The sequence below is a fragment of the Barbus barbus genome, assembly GCF_936440315.1.
Source record: "Barbus barbus genome assembly, chromosome: 15".
In the NCBI taxonomy this organism is placed as follows: Eukaryota; Metazoa; Chordata; class Actinopteri; order Cypriniformes; family Cyprinidae; genus Barbus; species Barbus barbus.
Window position 1 is genome coordinate 28,763,116 of NC_136743.1, and position 15,008 is coordinate 28,778,123.

The window sequence follows — 15,008 nt, forward strand, 5'->3', positions numbered from 1 at the left end:
GTAAAAACAATGTAACAAAAGACTTCTCAATTAAATGCTGTTCTTTTGAAATTTCTATCCTGACAAAAAAATGTAACAGTTTTCATGAAATTATATTAAGCAGTACAACTGTTTTCAACATTAATATTAATAAAAAGAAGAAAAAGAAATGTTTCTTGAGCAGCAAATCAGCACAATGATTTCTGAAGGATCACGTGAAACTGAAGACTGGAGTAAAATGAAACTTTGCCATGGAATAAATAAAACTATAACATGTTAAAAGAGAAAACTGTATTTTTTACCTGTAATAATATACTAATGCTAAATGATAAGCAGTAAAATATTAGTCAAAAAGACCACATTTCTGGTTTGGTGTTTATGAAGAGATATTTAAGTCCTACTGACAGGGCCGTGGAAGTACATAGGACCTATGTAGTCTGACCTAGACCGAAAATAAAAAGGATTTTTCATTGTACCTGTTTTAACTGGGTCATTACTGGCTCAGTAGAGGAATACACTGCTTGATTATCGTCCTCCTCTTTCTTCCTCTTTTTACAGCGGGGAGCGGGTCTGTCTCCGTTCTTAGGTGCCCTCTTGTTCCTCTGTTTCTTCTTGTCCTCTGGAAGTAATGGTCCGGGGAAATCAGGGTGGTTTGAATCCGAGAAAGTCTGTTGGGGAGGAAAAATGACACCGTCAAGACAAGAGCTCAAAAATACCCATGTTTTACAATGAAAATGATGTATCCTGAAATGCTCACCCCAGTGCTGTCCATGGAGCTCTGTCGCAGAAAAGCTTTGCAGTCCATGGATCCCTCTTCCTCTGACCTCAAACTGTCTTCAGACCTCTGGTGAGGCAGTGCAAGAGGTGGAGTCCTCTTATTCTTCAGGAGGTGTTTGAGGAGTTCATTCCCAGCTTCTCCTTTAGAGCTGTTGGCTGGACTTTGGCTCGCAGGATGGAGCAACATTCCCTCCCTCTCTCCCTCTACCTTGACCATGCCTAGTCCCATTTCCATCTCCATTCCTTTATGCCCATGGCAGTCACTCGCCTCCACCTTCTCCAATTTGATGTTGGACAGGATCCTGTCGTGCATCTCCTGTTGGCCCATGGCCATCTCTGGCCCGCAACTGCCTTCAGAAAGCTGACGCTCCAGCTCAGAGTGGGGTTGGCTGCTCATGGAGCCTGGTGTAGATGATCCAGGCTGGGACATCTCACAGAACTCATGGTCGCCGAAGACCATTGGGTTCCTTGTCGGTGTGGATGATGTATCTGAGACGCAGGGTGTTAACGGGGCTGTCAGGTCCGAGTGAGGTGTGGAAGGAGCTCTCAGCGACTCACAATCTTCATCTTTCTTCTTCTTACGGTTCCTTTTCTTCTTGCCCTTCTCTTCCGGAATGATATTGGAGTACAGCTGGATCAGTGACGGACCGGGACCTGGAAAGTTTGGAGGCAAAGGCATGGGACCCTCCATTGGAAACTGATGCCCTTGAGTTGGATTCTGAGGCATCATGTTTGGCCCAGGATATCTCTGAGATCTAGCTTGTGCCTGGACAAAGTTAGGCCCGTGGGGTGCTAGGTTCTCAGAAACAAACCCCGGTCCCATTTCCTGAGGGAACGGACCATTACCCATCATTGGTCTGGACGGTCCTCCAATGAACCCTGGTTGCATGCCTTGCTGCTGTGGAAATGGCGGACCTTGCATCTGCTGCTGCATTCTGGGTGGCTGCATGAAGTCCTGTGGTAGCTCCTGGTTGTAAAAAGGCATTTGTGACAAGGCCCTCATTGTACTATCTTGGCAGTTAGGGACTTGCTGTTGCTCCATGCAGTGTTTCACCCGCTGTCTTTCCACCTCCTTCATAAGCTGCATTCTTTGCTTCTCCTGCTGCTCCCGTAGCCGCTCCTTGCGCTCACGCTCCTGGAAGCCTTCACTAAATGGGTTGGTATCGTCGAAATTCACGTGAGGAGACTCGCCACCTGCCTGCCCCTGACTGGGCCTCGCCACTGCCGGCTGCGGAGGCTGTGCCTGCACTACTTGAGCGGGCATTACTCCTGGCATTTGAGGTGCTCCACTGGGAACAGGTGCACCAGGATGCCATCCTGCTGTGTTGGTCACATTAGTTGCATCTGTTTGGCCAGGGTGGAGACGAATGGGCATCATGGGACCTATCATAGGTTGGTTTATTGGGGGCCCAACTGGCATCATGCCAGCATGAGGCTGCATTGGTGGCATTCCATGCATCATTGCGGGCTGCATGCTACCTTGTTGCTGCTGTTTAACTCGGTACTCCTCTATCAGCTCTGCATGCTCCTTCTGCTGTTTGCGAATCTGGAAAAAGCACAGAAAAATGGGACTGAAACATTACAACTAGATGTATTTTTCCATTCACTTAAACATGTCCTTGACGATTACAAAAAAAGTCCCCAAGTTTGAGGGACTATGTCCTTGTCTTTCTAGTATGTAGTGGTCAATTTGAAAAAATGTATGTATGTATGAATTAAAGGTAGGGTAGGCAATTTCGGAGAGGCTAGCAATAGCAAGCTAACTTTGAAAGCATAAGATCCCACCGTCCCTGCAAAATCAGTCTCCAAAGCCACGCCTCCTCCAAAACACATGATCGCGCACAGGCAGACCAGAGGCTAACCAGCAAACATTTTATGGTCCTGTGCCTTCCATAGATTATATAAATGCATATAAATTATTTTGTGAAAATTTTTTTTATTTAATTTTATTTAAAAGGCAAACTGTACATGAAAAGAAAAATAAATAAATAAATAACATACATGAATACAAAAACAACAATGGTCTGCATGACTGTACCAGGAGAAAAGAGCAAACAACTGAATCAGAAACAACAGAATTATCAGTTAGGATCAGGGAGAATTACTTTTCACAAGGGATGTACAGGCAATTCTGACAGCATTATCACCACTTCTGTCTAAAATGGAAAGATTTATATTTCTTCAAACAGAGACCACCTCGTAATATTTATTATTGCATCTATGGAACATCATCGTTGCAGTAGTTGTAAAAAACTTGTACGTTTATGGGAGCCATTTAAACCATTGACATTACAACTTATTATATTAATTTCAGTCATTACTATCAAACAAATAAGTGAACTGAACAAATGAGAGAAAGTTGAACCACTGCAAATTAATTAACTCAATTAATTAAGTCTGCCTTTAAAAACCCATTAACACAAAGAAAACCCACCCCATTAAACTTTTACAGACTGGGGTAAAACCCCCAGGCTGCCGCCCTTCCCTGTCTTAATCAGTGACAGTAACATGACAGCCTGTACAATTCTTTAGAACACCGCTATTAGCCCTATTATATGAGAACAGAATAACTTCGAATTCACACGAGTGATAAAGTGGGGTTAAAAAAAATAAAAAATAAAATAAAAAGAGTGTGTGTACTTTCCATAAGTAGTAAACAAACATAAATAATTGTATCATGTACATTGAAAACTGTACATTAGTGATACCAAGTTTCCTTGCTTACATGAAGAACTGCCAGTAGCGATTGACATGAATTTCAAGACTCGTAAATCACAATTCGAGTCACTCGGTATTATCAAACCCTTATGCCACGTCCATCCCGGGAGAATGAGGAGCGGGAATGGAGCTCAGGAACCAACGTGCCTTGTCCGGTGAGTGCATTAGTTTGGTTTCGCCATGTTTCATGACGATTTTCAGAGTAGCTGGAAACTGAAGAAAGGTCTGCAGACCTGCCTCTTTCAATTCCTTCCGTACTGTACTGAAGGAGCTCCGCTTCTTTGATGTCGCGGGAGAGAAGTCAGGGAAGAAGCTCAACACGGCACCGTCTCCCGCTTACACAGGACCATGGCGTCTTGCTTCATTTAGAATCAAATTCCTGTTGTTGTAGCGTAACAGTTTGAAGAGAAACACTTGCGGTTTGGAGAGATCAGTTGAAGCTCTGGAGTAAACGATGCGCACGTTTGATCTCGATATCTCTGGCCACAAGTGATGGGATCCAGATCGGCAGTGACCGTTTCAGAAAGCCAATCGGGTCATCCTTCTCGGCCCCTTCAGGTAGTCCCAGCAGGCGGAGATTACTGTGTCTGCTGCGGTCTTGTAAATCAGTCACCTGCTGCTCGAGGACATCGAGACGGCCAGTGTGTTCGCCGATCACTTTTTTCTGCTCTATCTGTTCCCCGATTAAAAAGTAAACTTTAGAGCATATATTCTGGATTGTAGTCATGTGAGAGGTGAATTCAGTGCACATTGCTGCTAATTCAGCCTTCAAAATGCCCTCAAATCGCTTTATAGTGACCACTATATTGTCTTCAATGTTGGCTCGGCCCACCGCAGCTGCTGGTTTTGTTTTCTTCTTAATTGGCGAGGATGATGGTGAAAGATAAGCGAGTTTCTGACTGTGTGACATCTCCAGACAAACGAAAAAACTACCCCAAATATATAAAAAAGAAGACGAACAACAGTAAAAGATGGTAATATACACAGAGCTCAGCTAATGTGCAAATTGGCTCATGAAAGCGTCACGTGATCCCCCCAATAATTTTGTAATCTGATGAACAATAAAAACACTGACAGCCAATCAGAATCCACCTGACTTTGAAGAACTTGAGCATTTAAAGCAGCAGATGACAACTGCAGCACACACGTACATTAAACAGATGGCTATCGTCCATTGGTGTAGACACTAGTATAGTTATTGTTATAGTGTGCATAGGCTTTAAATCATATGATAAGGTGCTTTGTTTTCAATTATGAAATGATGTGTGTATTTTTATTGAATTTTCAATGCAATCATAATACTTTTCTAGATTATTTTATAAACTGAAAGTTGTTTTATTAGCTTTATTTTTCAGAAAGAGGTCAGTGACTTCATCTGTAAGCAAAGTGGCTCATGAAGATAAAACCATGAATGACTGATATTATGTGTGTGCTTTACCTGTTCCAGCTGTTTCTGCACCACCCCCTGCTGCTCTGTCACATGTTTCAGCTGCTCTGCGTCCTCCTCAGGAAACTCCCGTCCTGCTTTCTTGGCAGTTCTCTGCTTTGCTGACAGGGCCTTTTTTGACTTTCTATGGGCCCCAATCTGCTCCTCCAAAAACTTCTGCTGCATCTGAAGCAGCTGCTGGGTTTCACTGAGCCAGTCTTCATACTGAACCTTCTGTGCATCATCTTGATCGGAAAAGGTTGGAATTAATAATTACTGGCATACAGAATACATTTGTGTGGTTACGTGTAAATTTAAATATGTTAAGTAAATGCTTATTTTGGAATCACATTACATATTATACACATCTTCATATTCAGAATGCTTGTTTCATAACTGGATGAGTAACACCAATGTGGACTGTATTACTGATATCCATAATTATTAAAGACTCACGGGAAAATCCTGGTCCAAAATTTGGGGGATTGGGTTGTGCCACGTGAGGAGCAAGTTTGCCATCCTAAATGGGAAATTAACAGAACATTGATACAATCTGAAATTACTACACTCTTACTGGTAGGTAAAGGAACATAAAATTTACGGATGCACCGGTTGACCGGCCATAAAACGTTTTTTTTTCGGCAGATTTTTCCGGAAGTGCACCCACGTGCACAATACATTGTAATCATTTGCAAACATGTCATTTGTGTGGAAGACATTCAGCACAAGCACAACAGACACAGAAAAACAGGTATCAAGAAGCTAACAGTCGTTGGTGTACTGGCGCACAAATAAGAGCCGCTTTCCTGCGCTCGCTGAAGTTGCGCGAGCGTATCTGTCCACGCCCTGCACAAGCGCAGACAGCTATAACGGTTGTTCAGCGCAGCTTCTCACGTGTTGGATGAGAAACGAACAGACCAACTTGTGACAAAGCTGAAATACTTCTTTTTGTAAAGAAGAACTTGCATGCACTTTTGAAACACCAGAAGTAAACGTCAGTTCTGTACAAGATGATTATTTTTATTTTACCTTAAAATTACATTGACTTAATTTGATTTAAAAATAACCTGCTGTAGCATCTTTGTTTTACTCGTTGCACTAAACTTTGTAGCCTACTTTGGTTTTATTTAGTTTCACTGGTAAAGACCTTTTTTCTTTACACCAAATTTAAAAAAGAATACAAATGCTGAATTGCTGATTAAGTAACATCTTTGTTTGGACTGTTGAATGCGTGTTGATTAAGTTGTTTGGATTGTAACTATGCAGTTGTTGCCTTTAATTTCACATGGTTACAGTTAATGTTTTCATTTAAGGCCAGTTTTATGTAATTTCAACCTAAATTAAAAACAGGAGCTAAATGCTGATGTCAGGACCATCTGTTTGTATTGAATGTACTTACTGCGCAGTTACTGCCGTTAATTTCAGATGGTTTTCAATAGCCAAAAGCCAATTTGGCCTGTTAAATACCAAATAAACATCTTATGTATAATTTCATTCTTTCTTGTTTGTTGCTTAAAGACAAAAAAATAAAAATTCAGAAATCGGTATCGGCCAGTTTGCTTGTATAAAAAAAAAGTTCGGTATCGGAATCGGCCATGAAAAATCATGATCGGTGCATCACTAATCAAATTAGCCAAAATATTTAATAAACACACAAGATTCCATGTGCATTCTACACACTCAGATTCAATGTGGGCCTGCTGATAAGAGGAAATCTGCAAAGAGGTTCACCTGTCCAGCCAACTGCACTGGAGTTATACCTCCATCAGGGACCGGTAGCGCCTGCCCTGTCTGGACACTAATTGAGATTTGTGAAGAGGAGAATAAAGGAAAAGCCATTAATGAAAAAGCTAATACACTTATGTATTTAGTTTATGTATGCATTTTATTTATTTAGAAATAAATCTAATAATATTTCAGTCTAATAAACGAGACCATTAACTCACTTGTTCATGACCATAGGAGACATTCCCATGTTGTTCTGGACCATCATTTTATTGATTCCTTTCAATGCAACCATCTTTGCCTTCATTATGGGGTCTGTGATAGCATCAAAATCTGAATAAATCAATGAAAAAGTATGCAAATTTATAAGTAAGTAAAATTATAGTCAAGTACACATTCTGCCACATGCAAAACAACATGCAAAACAATGCCTAATCTTGGATCAAGGAAGAACAGAATTACATATTATTTTAGCTACCCCTTACCTATGCTGGGGAAGAATGAATCACTGGAATGCTGTCTTATCATAGCTTGCATTTGCTTCTGCTGCTGCTGCTCCTGTCTCTCCTGATCCAGGAGGTCTTGGAGAAGGAGTGGTTGCTCCTCCAGAAGCAGTGGTCTGATCTGATTGCCTTGCTGTGACAGCAATGCCTGTTGAGCAAGAATGCTGTGTTGTTCCCCTGAGAGTACAGCATCCTTTTGATCCATACCAAAAATATGGCTTTGTTGTTGTTCCTGAATGGAGCCTGGGACTTCTAATGCACTTTCACCATGAGAAGACACCAACGATTGGTCAATACTGAGGCCAGTATCCATCCCCTGCACTGAGAAGTTTCCTTGCCCCAGCATACTGCTACTGAGTGACACTGTAGCTTCCTGACTTGGTGGGTTGCCTTGTGCTGATGAGTGTTCCTGCTTCTGAGATTCACCTTCTGGTGGTACATTGACCAGCATGCTTGAAAGAACTGGAGTATCATCGGGGTGAATTCCAGACTTTGGAACCTGTAAACTGGCATCAATATCACTTTCAAAGCCAGCTTGATTAATGGCAGCACTATTATTTACCTGATTCTTACAAGATGTGTCTTGGGACAAGCAATCTTTAATTCCATTTTTGCTATCCTCCTCTGTTTTCAAGGAAACCAACACCTGATTCTGAGGAACGTCTGGACTGATGTCACCTTGAGACTGAGCAGTTTTGTCTACAACTTCCTTCGCTGTTGATGTCGAGCATGATGATGATGAGCCATCAAAACTATCAGTCTTTTTCTCAGCTTTTGTCTTTTGGAAATCAGACGTCTCAGTGTGGTCTTCTATTGGATCACTGAGATCCAGGTCCTCGCTAAGATCTAAATCAGCATCAGCATAGGCAATTATATCAAACTTCCCAGATGTCAAGAAGTCATCTAGATGCAGGTCATTCGTTTCAAGATCCAAGTCCTTTCCATCATCTGGATCGAGATTTAAGTTCTCTAAATCAGCATCCACAAGGTCCTTCACCTCAACATCTTCAAGGTCCTTCACAGCAGATTCATCAGTATCGATTTTCTCCTCAGGTACTTCATTTGTGGATAAAGGGACCTCAATGTTTTGGACAGCAGATGTAGCAGCAATACTTGTGAGTAAGGGAGCACTGAGAGTCTCACTGGAAGCAGGTTGGCTTATAGACCTCGTCAGGGGGATTTGTGGATGTCCAGCTCTCAACGGAATATTGGCTTGTTGTAAATTCCCCAAGCTGAGAGATGCCTGCATCTGCGCATTAGCTACCTGAGACTGATTCATTGCTGTGTCCATAGGCTTTGGAACTTGATTGAAGGGGAATCCCATTTCTTGGCCACCCATGAAACCTGGGGGTCGTTGCTGTGAGGACGATTCCATTCGATTTCCCTGAAAAGTAGGAGCTCCAAAGGGAAGCCGAAGTCTGCTATCTGGCGCTCTGTGTCTCAGTTCTATGAAAGGCTGCCCCATGATGTTGTGTTGTTGCACATGCATGCCACGAGGAGGTAAATATGGGGTTACTAAAGGGTTGCCTCCTATTGATTTCCCCAAGTCCATAGACATGGATCTTCTCATCTGTGGATGAGCTTCAATTATTGGGTCCTGCATCTGATGCGGTCTTGGAGCTCCTATAAGTCCTTGAACATTAGGAGTGTGGGGCATTCTAAAATCAACAAAAGAACATAATATTTGCAGTGTTTTTGAATAACATTAGTCTCTACATTTTATACAAATGTTCTGAAGTATATAAATTCACCCACCTTGGCCCAAGCTGCCTTATATTTGAGTCAGCATCCGCAGGAAACTGTGGTCTAGGAAACTGGCCTTCAGGGAAATGCCCCTGTTGATCTCCTGGGAATGGCCCATGGAATCTCTGAGGGGCTCTCACAGCTCCTGGACCAGGATATGGTGGTGGTGGGCGATTAAAAATTTCACTCTGTTGGCCTGTAGACTCTTGACTCCAGTGCTGAGGGGTTCCTGGAGGCATGGTCAGAGGATGAACCTGTACACCCTTATCTTGACGTATGGCACTCTTCTGCTGTTGCTGTTTGAGGATCAGCTCTCGAATACGTTGACGCTGTAAACAAATTAACATTGTGTTAATTAGTGTTGTACAAGCTATATATTGTAACTCATACAGTACACTTCATAAGCAAATATTTAATCTTAAATAAAGTAGCAACGAAATAAAACCACACCTGTCTGAGTCTTTCCTCAGCTTCAGCTAGAGGTACCGTTTGAGCTTCAGTGCTTGGCTGGCCCATGGTGTGGGAACTCATACTCTGTACCAAACCTTGTTGTTCTTTATTTTCTCCACATTGAGGATGTGGAAGCATGGGGGCCTGCTCAAAAGGGTCATGGATGGGAGTCTGATTGGGTCGACTGGACATCGGCTGAGATACAGTTTCATCTGTCATGCCCAGATGTTTGAGGGTCTGAGGTCCATGTTTTGTTGGACTGGCAAAAGAGTCTTGCATCAAGACTTGAGAAGGAGAGAATGGATCTTGATTGGCCATGGGCCCAGGTACCAATCCCGGTCCGACTCCTCCAGAATGAGGTGTTCGTGAGGGATGTGCACATGAATCATTAGGTAATGACTGGGACCTTCCCAATGACTGTGCGTGATGATCAGGCCCTACAGGGCGTGGCAATCCGGGGAGTTGACTAAAAGGATCAGGAGTCCTTTGGTGACTTGGAGACTTGGGAAACCGGTCTGCCATTCCTGAGCGTGGTGTCCCAGGGGGTTGAGCGTAAGGGTCCATTGACATAGGGGACATTATCCGATTTTGAGTCTGCTGCAGAGACTGCTGAGAGGGTTGATTCATCATGACTGGATGACGAGATGCAGGCTGCTGAGAGTAGGGTTCAGGGTCATGTGGTCTAGGTGTGCCTGGCATTCTAGCGTATGGGTTAGAAAACGGAGATGGGGCAAAAGGGTCACTTGAAGGTCTTGGTGTAGCAGACTGTTGTCCATAGGGATCACACTGGGAATAGTCTGGCTGAGGGGTGGAAGGGGCTCGAGCATATGGGTTACAGGAAGGCTGGCGTGCCATTGGCCCTGGCTGAGAAAAAAGGAGGGATTGGGGCTGTCGTGAAAGCCTTTGATTTACATAGCCGTCACCTACTACAGGACGAGGAGTGAGCGGAGGCTGTGCATAAGGATCATTCTGTTGATTCTGGGAAAATGATTCAGAAGAACAAGGGGGCATCATTGGTCTTTCGAAGGGATCCCCACTTGCTCTCTGTGCATGCATACCTGCATATTGTTCCTGAGCCTGAGGGGGTGGCATAGGGGTTTTAAAGACCTGGACAGACCCTGATTCATTGCTGCCTGGGATAGGAGTAAGTAAAGGACGAGCATATGGGTCTGAGAGTATCATCCTGCCCTGGGGCATCCTCTGGTAGACTTCCTTTCTCACAGACACCCTAGAGAATGGATCATGGCCTGGGGAGCCAATAAGATGCCTCCCTTCCATTGTCTGACTTGCTCTGGGAGGGCACATAGGTTTGAGAAAAGGGTCTGTAGCTCCCGCTGGCCTTGGGGTGTCTGGGGGCTTGGCATAGGGGTCATTACATATGGCTGTTGGAGAGCCGATTGGCTCTGAAAGACCTCTGGGAGATTTCCCTGATTCAGAGTTACGGCGTGGAGTTCCCTGCCCAGTAGGTGGTGGTCTGGGTGTGCCAACCATTTTGGTGTAGGGATCCCAGGGTGAGGATGGTCTGGAGCCAGAGGAGCTAGGTGAGAACATCTGAGGGCTCTGTGGCTGAGATCCTGAAGATGGGGGTGGTGGATGAGGGCGCAAAAAGACGTCATCTGGGGAACACGATGTGGGCGTGCCGGGCAGCTGTGACTTTGAAACCCCATTTTTTGAACTGGGCTGCTTGGGAGACATGTTCCCACTGTTGGAATGCACAGATACTGGACTCTCCAGATGACCAGAAGAGTCATGCTCGGATTGGCTGATTGATGGAAGTTGTTGTTGCTGCTGCTGCTGAAGTTGTTCATTCTTCACCTGCTCAAGTTTCTGTGTAGCTTCGATCTTAGCTTGCTGCTTACTTTTCTGTCTCATTTGCTTCAACAGTAATTGGAAAAAATACATAATAATTATTAAATAATCAGAAAATGTACCATGTGCGATTTATTTAAATTACATAATGTATTACAAATGCAATTAAATTCATTGAATAGTAATAAATCAAGCTAACATAAATATAAATTCTTTATTTTAGAGTTTAAAACTATTTTTCTGTCTTTTGACAAGCTTAATTACTGCTTGGCAAAAGGGAACGCACAGATGTAATTCATTTAAAATTCTGAGTTTATGCATGAAGAAAATGTCACATTTCAAACATTTTTCATGTTTCTTTCTGCCCTCTCAAGTAAACAAATATGCTTTAGTATAGTTTATTTTATGCAAACATTTCAACATTAAAAAATACAGCACAAAATGCAGTTGTGACAAATTTGTTGTTTTTGATGTAACTCTTCTATTATCCTGCAACCTTGTTTGATGTCCACCACCAGACCATACAAGCATTAAAATAATTCTCATTGAAAAATAAACCTTGTGTCTCAGTTTTACAAATCGGACAAGTCAAAGACATAGAAATGTCATTTATATAATTTATTTGACAACACCAAAACATTTCTGGCTGTCAATAAGTAATTTAGCTCTTTTCCAAACAAATGCCTATAAAAGACTTACCTGTCTATACTTCCATTCTTGTTCATGCTCTGATTCCTTGTGCTTCAGTGGATCTTTGAACAGTAATTCCGGGTCCAGTGGTGGAATAGCAGGATCAAACACTTCTAAAGGCTGCTCTGGCTGAGGCGGCTGCAGCTTAATGGTCTCGTTGGACATCTGAACTTTGTTAATGCGCAGGGCTGCCCTGTTATCTCTGGCCTTTTGCTGTGAATGGTAGAGTGGTTGTGCAGTGTTGATATCAAAGAAAGACTATTGAAATTCAAAGGTTGCATACATTTGCTAAAATGACATGGTTTTTAGACTAATTGTCTAAAAGCGTTTTTATTTTAAGTGGCACTCTTTCACGTCAAGGTAATGTTCCCTTTAATCATATCTTTTGAAATTTGTTTATCTCTTAGACCGTAATGAGCTCCTTGGGTCCAATTTATTCTTTTGACTTTGACCAACACTAAAATTTGGAATAAAGCTGGTTTATTCTGTTTATTGTTGGCCTGATGCTGGGCTAATGGGTAGACTAGAATAGCCATGTTATTCACCAGTAAAATGTAGCAGATAAAGCTGGTGATGATGATAAACTCAATGTATTGCAGCAGCAGATACTGTGTAACTTACCACATATGGAGCCCGGTCCTGTGAACTTGCTTTTCTCCAGAGTTTTGCAATTTGTTTTACTCTAGTTGACCATTCTGTAAGGTTATAACATAAAAATAAAAGTATCTATTAGAAGTATAACATTGAGGGATATTAAGAACAGATCGTGTCCATTAAGGTCAACGTGTAAATCTAACTATACCTTATTAACTTTCTTAATTGCATTAATATATAAAATGTTAGATTTCATACTAGGGATGTCCTGTGCAGAGCTCAAGGATCAGGATCCATCAAGCATTTTTTTAAACTGATCTGTATCAGCTCTCCTCAATCCGATCCTTACATTATTTTACAATAGCTGTTATGCCGGTGACATGCAGTTTGTGTATTATGTTGACGCTCATATGTGCGTGTTCAGCCATCATTAAAACCAAAAGAAGAAACCAGTAAGGTCTGTTCTAGCGTGTCACACAAGTTTGAGCATCCGTGCACTTTTGCAACAATCACATATTCATTTATCATTTACTTTTATCTGCGGTCAGACTGAGACGTCGTTGCCATAACGCGTTGTTATGGGTTGTGTCTTGCTTCCGATTTGACAGACAGACTGGCATTCTGACAGTGAGTTCCATGCTTTCTAACCATATCTCCACTTTTTTACCTTTATGTTGGAATTATTATGCTTATTGTATGTATAAAATACAAGAAGTTTACATCAGTAGTCCCATGTTCTATCAATGTCTTTATACAGTATGTGCAAATATATACATAGAGACAGTGCATCTTATACACATTACTTTTACTCTCTGCATAACTCTGTACACAATTGTGCATCTAACACTAGGAAAATACAAATATCGGAGCAGGACTCAATTTTCAATGACTCGGAACGGAACGGATCGGGGGCACTAAAAACCTGATCGGGACATCCCTATTTCATTCTAAATATAGTAAGATGGGTTCCTAATAGCAAGTCGTGTTGATTGAAACACATAGTACTTTATTGATTTTCAAAGCTTTATATGACAGATCATTTTAAAATCCCTTAGCTGACCTGGATATTCCTCCTTGAGGTTCGGGAAGTTGACATTAGTGTACAGGACTGGTGCGACAGTGGCGAGTTCTCCAAGCGTTTCTTCTTTTTCCCACTTCAGAGTGCTTTTCTGTGCGGTGGACATGGAGTCTCCCTCCACCTCAGAGGCAGCGGCTGGAGCAGAGGCCGAAGCTGACCCTGTAGCAGACCACGGACCAGCAGTCTCCTGAGCCATCAGATTGAACTTTCTGTCCCTGTGCAGGAGATATAATAAATGTTATCTAGAAATACTGATTTAATCAAACTGTGCCACAACATTTTCAACAAAAAATGACTAACACAAATGTAGTCTGTTCATTTATTTTTGATCAGTATTGCAATTTGGAGTGTGCATATGTCTGACGAAATATCACGGCTGACCTAAGATTGTCTGAGAAAGGCATGCGCTGCATTGATGGGATATTTCGAGCCATATCAGGCCCTCCTCCAGGAGCAATTTGGGACTGTGAAAACTGCTGTTTGGGTTCCATCAAACCGTTCATCACTGGCATTCGTGAAGACATTCCTGTACAAAAACATACCAATACAAGTGAGCAACGGTGCATACAGCAATGCTTCTGGTCTACAAGACTTATCACAGTGAATATAATTCAGTTTGATTCACCCAAGAACAAAAAACATCTAAAAAAAAAACAAAAATGTGTTTAAAGTAATGCACTTAAGGGATGAGTCAAAATGCCACAGATGCCATCGACTGAGCTTTTACAAAACCCAGAATATTCCGGAAAGGTGATTTTTGAAGAATGTGCAAATTTAAAAATACCATCGACACCGAATTACAATAATAATGTCAACACAGGATTCTTGAACGTCGCCCGTCTGTCATTGGCCAAACAGGAAGTCTCAACCGAAACTCCCCAAATCATGTTGGTTCAACAATATAGACTTCTTTAATGATGTCATGTCAGTAGTGGAGTACAAAATCTTTCATAATTAATAAATTCCAGACTGGATTTATATTAACTGTAAATTACAAACAGACTATTTGGCTATTTTTGTTCTCCGTTGTTTTGCTTTATTTTCAGATAAATTTTGATTCAGGATTCCTATTACATCACTCTTCACAATGCTTTTATTCTTTTGACAAACTAAAAGACAGAATATAATTTGTATATACAACAAATGAAAGAGATAGATTGTACTGCATGTTTGCTTGTTTATTTTGCTCAATAGCATGATCTATGTCCACATGTAATACTAACAAGAATTATGTTTCCAACCACAGGTCAATGCTGTAGTTCCAACCACAACTTGCTGTTGTGAATATTTGTTGGAAACATGGATTCAGGAATCACTGAACTATGCTGGTAACGATGGAGCTTGCAACCACAGTTGGCTAACTATGCTCTTGGGAAACCCACCCTTGGTGGAGACGCCCAAATATTACAGAATTGTTTCGATAGTGCCACACTCTTTTGGAAGTAAATCTATGAATGCTACACGTAAAGTAGTGCATTAAAACCTGCATGGGAGTATTTTAACATGGAAAATATGA

At 41.9% G+C, this 15,008-nt stretch overlaps 1 protein-coding gene across 3 annotated transcripts in view; it reads right to left on the minus strand.

The window, feature by feature from the left end:
* The window catches only part of LOC306881918 (histone-lysine N-methyltransferase 2C-like), a 123,447-nt gene that overhangs the window by 22,919 nt on the left and 85,520 nt on the right, over positions 1-15,008 (minus strand). For all 3 annotated transcript variants that reach the window (XM_079436277.1, XM_079436278.1, XM_079436276.1), the window contains exons 33-45: positions 13,874-14,018; positions 13,475-13,707; positions 12,442-12,515; positions 11,830-12,033; positions 9,322-11,196; positions 8,884-9,200; positions 7,111-8,786; positions 6,847-6,958; positions 6,632-6,698; positions 5,357-5,420; positions 4,913-5,145; positions 737-2,302; positions 456-647 (exon numbers count right to left, since the gene is read on the minus strand). In XM_079436277.1, coding sequence (XP_079292403.1) covers positions 456-647; positions 737-2,302; positions 4,913-5,145; positions 5,357-5,420; positions 6,632-6,698; positions 6,847-6,958; positions 7,111-8,786; positions 8,884-9,200; positions 9,322-11,196; positions 11,830-12,033; positions 12,442-12,515; positions 13,475-13,707; positions 13,874-14,018 — 6,758 coding nt within the window. The remainder of the gene's footprint in view (positions 1-455; positions 648-736; positions 2,303-4,912; positions 5,146-5,356; positions 5,421-6,631; positions 6,699-6,846; positions 6,959-7,110; positions 8,787-8,883; positions 9,201-9,321; positions 11,197-11,829; positions 12,034-12,441; positions 12,516-13,474; positions 13,708-13,873; positions 14,019-15,008) is intronic.